Source organism: Pelobates fuscus, chromosome 3 (genome assembly GCF_036172605.1).
Source record: "Pelobates fuscus isolate aPelFus1 chromosome 3, aPelFus1.pri, whole genome shotgun sequence".
NCBI lineage: Eukaryota > Metazoa > Chordata > Amphibia > Anura > Pelobatidae > Pelobates > Pelobates fuscus.
In genome coordinates, this window is record NC_086319.1 from 172,843,444 (window position 1) to 172,852,560 (window position 9,117).

The window sequence follows — 9,117 nt, forward strand, 5'->3', positions numbered from 1 at the left end:
CACTTTTTTTTTTTCTTTCAATGGCTTTCTGCTGGCCTCCCTTGCTGGATTTGCTACACCAGTGTTTCTCAACATTTTGCGGAGAAGCCTAAAATAAAATTCCACATTTCTCTGCCTCGAGAAATTAATTTCTACTGACTCAAATTCCAAATGAAGTGTAGACACTGATATTTCTCTCATATTGGAGAACAAGTCAAGTAAAGATTTTTTTTTTTAATATATATAAATACATATGACAATGTGAATACTGTGTATATCAGGAGGAATGTATGCACTCTAAATTTAAAGTATAAAAGTCACAAAATGAATAATTTAATTCCGTGTGTGTTTATGTATGTATGTATGTATGTATGTGTGTGTGTGTGTGTATATATATATATATATATATATTGGGGGGTAGAGCCTGACCGTTGAGCAGAGACTATTATCGGCTGAAAACTAGGGCAAATCGCCTTATTTCGAACCCCAACCTACCTTCTTTTGCTACACAGAAGCTTGTGAACTGTGGGATACCTCGCATGCCACTGGAATGCCTGAGCCGAGGCAGTCCGTCACACTGACTATTCTCCTTTCTATAAGCATTCACTAGGTTATTGGACCTCACTTCCCCGATATCTGATTTCCCTGACTCTGGCTTGTCCCTGACCATTCTCTGTCAGGTTCGGCATAGGTTTATTCCTGCTTGTCAATTACACACTGCGTGTTGGTTCTCTCTGTATACCTGACAACTTTTTAGGTTCACCAAATTATATTAAATCTAAACATGCCAAATTATGAAAATTGAAAGCTTTGAAGTAGCATTGTAATATATGATCTTAAGTACCAAACTACATGACAAATTTAAAGGAACACTATAGGGTCAGGAACACAAACATGGATTCCTGACCCTATAGTGTTAAAACCATCATCTAGTCCTAGGAAGCACTTCTAGTATCCATCTGAGGAGTGGCCAGTGGAGTTATCAGGGCGCTGTAATGTAAACACTGCATTTTCTCTGAAAAAAAGCCTGAAGGTAATGATTTTACTCACCAGAACAAATTAAATAAGCTGTAGTTGTTTTGGTGACTATAGTGTCCCTTTAAGGATCACACCAAGCACCATACTTTGTATTATTTAAAAAGGCACCTTCTTCCCAGATAACAGCAGGATTTTGCTTTCCTTTTTTGAATTATCAGATTCATCTAACGTGTGGACAAAGACTGGGGTGCAGGAAAAACATAGAAAGCTGGAATTGTAAGCACAGACCTGCCAAATATTCACACACCAACAGCACACAGTAGAGACTGGTGACTAAACAGCGCTATTGTTGGTTTTCCATAATTACATGAATCAATAGTAAAGTTATGTTCTGCATAGTATAATAATAGTGGCAGGCTACGGCAAACAAAAAATGTTTTAAGTATTTTTGCATACATACTACTTACAGGGTTAATTTCTAAGGACCGAATGTGGTCAGGATTAAAACAAAGTTTGGTTATAATAAATTAATTTAATATTTCTCACATTTGCATTTTTTGCTCAAGGGATGGGATTTTACTGATTGAGCAGCCCTGTCAGTTGCGGATTACTAGACATGTCCTACACGTCATATTAGGTGAGTGGGATCAGCAAACACTGTATACTGCAGATACATGTTTATCATCTGGATTGAAGAGATAGAAAGTATCTGGACAGGGTGAAATCTAGTGGCCATTTATATTCACCAACATTCCATGCCAGCTGGATAACCATGGTGATGGAATGCAGCTTTAGTTCTATCACCTGATAGCTGTAGATTTGCTAGTCAGACACAAACATGTTCTCCATTAGGACATTACATAAATAAATACACACTATGTGACCCAGCTCGTAAACAACTAATAATAATAATAATAATAAAGCGGGTGTTTCGGGTCACTACACATCTCCCCCGTTCCACCTTAAGCAGACGGGCTCCTCTTGCGACCAATCACCGGCAGGGGGCGTTTAAATCTCCCTACGGGCGCTGGCTCCCCACTCCGCCATATTGGGCAGCGCAGGATTCCCGGTGACCCGCTGACAGCCCGGTGACCCTCGTTGAGCCCATGTCGGGCGTTAGTCTGACCCCGGGTTCCCCTGGCGTGGAGCGGGTGTCCCGGGCCCCTGGCTCCCCACGGCCCCCCGTGCAGCGCCGCCTGTTCGGCTCGGTGGATCACGAGAGCCTGTCCCGGGAGCTGGCACGGTGCCGGCAGGAGCTGGAGAGCAAGCAGCGGCATCGTTGGAACTTTGACTTCGACAACGACCGGCCCTTGGACGGGCCCCTGCTCTGGGAGGTCGCGGGGCCTGACGTGCCCGAATTCTACCGGCGGGGGCCACACCCAAACCCGGGCGCACACCGCAGACGGCCCCGGGAGCCGCAGCCCAGAGCGGGCATCGAGGAGGAGCCGGGCTCCCAGGGCAGGAAGAGGAGCGGAGAGCCAATGGGTGAGCGTCCACGGCGCCCTACAGTGGGCGGAGCCTCATCCTGGGGGCATCCTGACACCTGCATACCGGGGGGGAGAGGGCAGCAAGGGGGCAATCACAATGTTGGGGGCAACGGTGGCACAAACCAACACTAATCATACTAATAGACCCCATGTGCTAGCCATCATACCCGGGCTATTAGCCCACTGTCTGTCAGGTGCTCTCATCAAACAGGTAGAGGGGGCTGCCCCATGGCACAGTGTCTCTGCTGCATGTAAACCTTGGTGAATGGCTGCTAACTTGGTGCTCTCTCTGTGGGCTCAACTTTGGGCAACCCGAGACTCTGCAACTGTTAGTCCATTTCTAATTCTCTATATTGGGCTGTCTGTCCATAGCAGGTGTCAACATGCAAGGCTGGTGTACAGCTCACTAATGTCTCTCAGTACAGCATACAGGTAGTGCATGGTCAGTGAGGATGGCCTCCTGCTAATAGGGGAGATGGGGACACTGATTGCTATTCTGTTACTTACATTGCATCAGATTATATGTTTACCAAACCAGCAATAAAATAACACGTAGTTAGAAGTAACCCTAATCTGTAACCAAAGGTTTGGACATTTATTGTTGAATCACTTTAAAGGTTAAAAAAAAAATGCAAGCTTTCTAAAGATGAAGAGCACACAAGTTCTGACATGGGTTTACAAACGTTTTTGGGACAGATCTACATGACTCCTATACATTTGTGTTTTCTTAAAAAACAAAAACAAATATAAACAAGCCCTCAGTAGTTCAGTGGCTGCTGTCTGGTAGGAGGCTGGCTAGTATTGGTGGCTTTAACTGAAGTTACTTCTCTGCTCAAACCAACCCACTGACCTAAGGTCATCAAAAGTGTCCCTTTGTCTATGCAGCTTTTTTTAAATCTTAAAGGGACACTATAGTCACCCAGACCACTTCAGCTCAATGAAGTGGTCTGGGTGCCAGGTCCCTCAGGTTTTAACCCTTCAGAAGTAGACATACATATGTTTACATTGCAGGGTTAATCCAGCCTCTAGTGACTGTCTTCCTGACAGCCGTTAGAGGCGCTTCTGTGACGCTGGATTCGAAAATCGCATTCCGCGTGCAGAACGTCCACAGGAAAGCATTGAGAAATGCTTTCCTATGCACTGTTAGAATGCGCGCACAGGTCTTGCCGCGTATGCGCATTCCGCCCCACTCGGGAGCTGACGGTGGTGGAGGAGAGGTCACCAGCGCCGAGGGAGCCCGGCACTGGATAAAGGTAAGTGGCTGAAGGGATTTTAACCCCTTCAGCCCAGCGAGAGGGAGACCCTGAGGGTGGGGTGGGGGGTCCTAAGGGCACTATAGTGTCAGGAAAACGAGTTTGTTTTCCTGGCACTATGGTGATCCTTTAATGAAAAAAAAAATGTGATCATCTTTTTCTAACGCTTGTGAGAGGCGATTGAAACAGTTTAAGTGTGAATGTCACTCCCTTACTGAAATTGTCAGTCTCTCTGAGTGATGCTAAGCAATATGCATGGCAGATAGACAAGAACATGTTCGTTTTAAGTACTACTGTGAATGTAATTTTATGAAAATGTTACCTTTTTGAGAAAATCACTGTATAATCTGTGTGTGAGGAACATACGGAGATGGCCTCAATTGTGTGTTGATTTGGGCACATCATAAAATAACTCTGTAGTAGTTTGTATTTTGTGTTTGTTTTTGAAAGGGTAAATCAGCATATTTAGTTTTCACGTACGTGTTCCTTGAGACGGGAAATTTGCATTACTTTTTCTTTTCATTAAAAGAAAGGGGGTGGGGAATCACCTGCTCTGTGTTTTGTAATCATTATATATTTTTATTTCATTGCCCCAATCCCCCTTGATCTTTTCCAGATTCATCTTCTAACAATGTGAAGAAATCCCACAGGACAGAAGCTGGAGATACAGAGGAAAGCAGTGCAGAGCCTTCCCCTGAGGAAACGCCCAAGAAAAACAAGCCAAGCACGTAAAGGAATGGGGTGAGTGATGTAGAGGGGAAGTAAAACAGGATAGGTAGATGGACATATCCAACCAATATTTAACTATTCAGGTGTTTTTTTGCCCCCACCCTCCCGCCCGGCTCTGGAAAGGGGAAAAGGGTTAAAACTTACCTTTTTCCAGCGCTGGGCGGGGAGCTCTCCGCCTCCGTTCCGCCCCGTCGGCTGAATGCGCATGCGCGGCAAGAGCTGCGCACGCATTCAGCCGGTCGCATAGGAAAGCATTTACAATGCTTTCCTATGGACGCTTGCGTGCTCTCACTGTGATTTTCACAGTGAGAATCACGCAAGCGCCTCTAGCGGCTGTCAGTGAGACAGCCACTAGAGGATTAGGGGGAAGGCTTAACCCATTAATAAACATAGCAGTTTCTCTGAAACTGCTATGTTTATAAAAAAAATGGGTTAACCCTAGCTGGACCTGGCACCCAGACCACTTCATTAAGCTGAAGTGGTCTGGGTGCCTAGAGTGGTCCTTTAACCCCTTAAGGACACATGACGTGTGTGACACGTCATGATTCCCTTTTATTCCAGAAGTTTGGTCCTTAAGGGGTTAAGCTCTTTTAAACCATGTTGACACAAAACACCCTGGTAATCTCACAGGTGTGTAAGATGTTAAAACCATACAATCAACATAAAAAATGAAATTAGAAATCATAAAATACAAAAAATGAGTGCGGCGCATCCCACATATTTTGTCTCAGTCCCATCGCCATGTTCTAAAAAACATTTAGGCTCTTGCATACAAAAAACTAGTGAGTCAGATAATTGTTATAGCATGCAGAACCTTTATCTACACCAGTCATATATTATTACTTCAGTTGTATGCAGTTATTCTGAGTTCTCCATTTGTAATGATCCTATACATGTTTTTGTTTTTTTAAAGTAACCTGTTCTGTGCAGGTAGAATCCCCTCCCCCCACCCCCCCGTCAAAAAAGACACACATCTAGATCAAAGAGGATCTCTTAATAGCGTAAAATTCTTCAGCACTTATTAAACAAAATGTTTCTATAGGAATGCAAAGTAAATATCAATACAAATAATCCGAAGCTGCTCCTCCACAATTCATTCTAGTATACATGCTCCCTCTACTGTTGTCACTTATGTTTGCAACCTGTTTAGCTCCATCTTCACCACAAATTTAGTGGCCAATTTACTAATAAGTATGGCTTATTATTGATGAAAGCCACAGAATGTTATTGCCAGATCTCTTTGGTTATTCAGGGATAAAATCCAAGCGTTGCATTCCATTAATACACTATTTACATTGACTCCAGCTCTCCATGCAATGTAACACACATTTTTCCACCTCCCATGGTTAGTGTTGTCTGTGGCACCACAACTGCTGTTGACTGACTTTCACAAGAGGCAGTATGAGCTTCAGATGAATAGCCCTCAGAAATGTTTGGCGTTGGCTAACCAAGACAAACACTTATAAACATATATAAGCTATCATGAAATGTTGTGCATGTGAAAATAGACTACCGGTAATTCACCAAATTAATCATTGTCTTTCTCTCTCCCACAGATGTGCCCCAACCTCCACCAGTGCTGGCTGACTCCTGCCCACTCAGCCTGTGGACTCTGTCACTGGTGGGAGATCCCCCGCAAGCACTGATACAGAGTAACACTACAGAGCCTGGGCATCAGATGTAGCATTTGTGCAATTAGGCACCTTCTTCTGCTTCTCCTTACTACCTGTGTAATCCCCATCTCTCCCCTGTGTAGCACATAAGACATTTTATTTTGTTTGAGGTTTTTTTTGTGTGTGTGTTTTTTTGTTGTCTTTTTAGGGAGGGGTGGGGTTTTTAAAAAAGGAAGGAAAGAAAAAAAAAAAAGGCGAGGTTTTGCCCTGATCCAAGTGAAGAGAATTGGGGCCAATATCGAAGATCATGTAATGATCTCTAACTTCGTCATCCCAGGGAGGCCTGTAAAACCTTAATTTGCACCCACAAATCTTATCTTGTATGTAGTTTATCTATAGTGTAAAATGCATATAATCACATTTTGTTTCCTTACTCAATAGGGAGTATTTGGAGTCAATAGTGCCCTTTTTTTTTTTAAATGAACCAGATAACTTGGTCTTTTGTTAATAACAAACAAAACCCTTGTCCTCATTTTTATGTAGGTCCTGTAAGGACAACATAACACTTAATATTCTTTAATTCCCTCACACCATACAGGTTAACACAGCTAATGTCACCCTGGTTATTCGTTTACATAATGTAAGAGAGAAGCTCATTCTGAGTGCCAGGGGCTGGTTCTCTGTGTGCGTATGTGTGTTTGTCTCCAGTACTGATCACAAAGTGTCTCCAATTCAGCAGAAAGCTCTGAAGGAAATCCTTAAAACTCTGGCTCGATAATCATAAGCTGATTGGTTTTGACGAACCTAAGCTAAGTGTGCCAATCGCGGTACATTCCTAATATCTCTCCAGTTTTAGGGGCATGCTAGAAGCAGCACTAGCACCACCTGTATTGCATGACATATATGTTTCTTTTCTTCACTAACAAAAAGAAAACGTGTTCTGATATACAAACTTATCAGCACTATATACATGCAAAAGAATGCATGGTAGGTACATGTAAAGATACTTAGGTGGCAGCTGCTTTTTTCCCCAATAACATCATTACAAAAATGGCACAAGAACTCATGCCTGACTGTAAACAGTGGAAAAGTTAAAAACCATTGCAACCAAGTTAAACACTCTTATTTTTAGCACTTACATTTTGAAAATGTAGAAAAAAAATTGGTTGTTAATACTTTTAATAAATTGCAATCTCCCTCACTCTTTTTTCCCCCCTTAAACGTAAATTAAGAATAGCAAATTATATTCCCTGCATTTAAAAAAAAAAAACCATTTATCTTTATTCTAGGTTTAGAAGCTCTGGTGATTAAGGCAGTTTCTAGGTTAAAGACTCAACAGGAGTAGCCGAAATCCTCTGTTCCAACTGTGGGTAATGCTTGCCCTGCTAAGCATCATAGGAAACTATACTGGGAACAATGGAGAACTTACAAAAGATTTTCAAAATATAGACCAAAATAGCCAATGTGGGAAATTCTGCAACTATTCCCCTTTCTGTTTATGTATTGGCCTGAAATTTGCTATTAGTGAACAAAACCTGCTAATTCCCCTCCACTGGAATATTAGAAATTGTGTATCACTGAGCCTGAGCCTATTCAAGAACAAAATATACCACTTTAAACTTTTTCCAATGTAAATGGGTTCTGCAGTCAGAAACCCTTTTGCATTTTCCATCGGTACAATATATATATAATAATTTTATCTTTTTTTTTTTGTGGTCCAAGGAATCTCAAATCAATCTATGTTCTGTTTTCTACAAAGCACAAATGGTAGTGGGTTTTAGTATTCTCTCTAAGCAGTAACTGCTCAGCAATGTAATTTATAAAGAAGGAAACATAACTACAACTACATCCCACAGATTGCATTGTACACCATTTATTCTTACGTGGATTTAACTCTTTGTTCTAAGAATTCCATCTTAACAGTTCCGGTGCTGTTCTGTCACAAACAACTGCTTAGAGGGATACTTTTTATCATGTGTATTTGTTTTTTCATATATATGTTTTTCTCCTTCATTTCTTTATTTGTTCATATGTTTCTGGCCTCCTGGGTGATGCAAGCTGTAAGCTCCTCAGTGTTGACTTATTTTTCTTCTTTTGTTTATGACTTTTTTTTTTTTTTTTTTTTTTAAATGTGTGTACATATAAATATATATATATATCTATTTTTTAATTTGTGATATGGTTTCAAATTCTGGTTATACGAACACTGGTAACAACTGTTTTGACAGATGTTTGGTTCTAAGCTTTATCCACTTTGGTTGAATGGGAGCTTCTCATGCAACAAATTCATTCCGTTATTAAAATAGGATATTTTATTTGTCTCAGTGCAGCAGGTCCCCTCAGCAGGGCAAGATTAAATAAAAATGAATCCGGTTCCATTTCTATTCACACGCTGTGTAGGTCAATTTCTAGAAATGCATCTTCCTCCTACTAGCCCCACTTCCCACTTAGGGGCTTTGATGTATGTTAAAATGCCATCAAAAAAGCATCAGCGTGCCGTTTCATTAAGAGGATGGCCTTGGTGGCTAGACACCAATTTACACTTGATTTTTGGGGGCCTCACTATGCAGACTCTCTTGATGATAGTGCTAGCGGGAGGGTGTTGTGTTGCTTGTGTATGTAGCATACTAAATGATGACCATTTTATGATGGGTGAGTGTCTATTGTGATGTAAAAAAACAAACAAAAAAAACTGACAAATTCTACTAACTTATTTATGTTAAAAGCAAAAAAAAAAGTTTAATCTAGATTTTTTTTTTCTTACTTTCTTTTCCAAAAAGCCAAAGTGGCAGTTTTTTGTGCATCTGAAAATGCCATATAAATATTTTTTTTGGTTTGTTTTTGTTTTTTTGGTTTGTTAATTGTATTTTTTTATTGTACTGATGTAGCAGTGTTCCAATATTTCTTATTTTGTTACTTTGTATTTTTTTTTCTTATATGTAATTTGGCGGTTAAAAGATTGCAGACTGAGCCAGATGCCTAATAATTACAGTTACATTTTGTATTTTTTTTAATATACATTTTTTTTTCTTGTAAAGGTTTTTCAAAGATAATTTGATTTTCTGTTTCAAAGTCATG

General features: G+C 41.0%; 1 protein-coding gene across 1 annotated transcript; it reads left to right on the forward strand.

Annotated features, from left to right (window-relative positions):
* Positions 1-1,979: 1,979 nt before the first annotated feature.
* Positions 1,980-8,887, forward strand: LOC134602640 (cyclin-dependent kinase inhibitor 1B-like). The gene is made up of 3 exons (XM_063447742.1): positions 1,980-2,442; positions 4,314-4,438; positions 5,983-8,887. Exons 1-2 carry the CDS (start codon positions 2,064-2,066, stop codon positions 4,427-4,429), a joined length of 495 nt encoding a protein of 164 aa, XP_063303812.1. The 5' UTR covers positions 1,980-2,063; the 3' UTR covers positions 4,430-4,438; positions 5,983-8,887.
* The last annotated feature ends 230 nt before the right edge of the window (positions 8,888-9,117 follow it).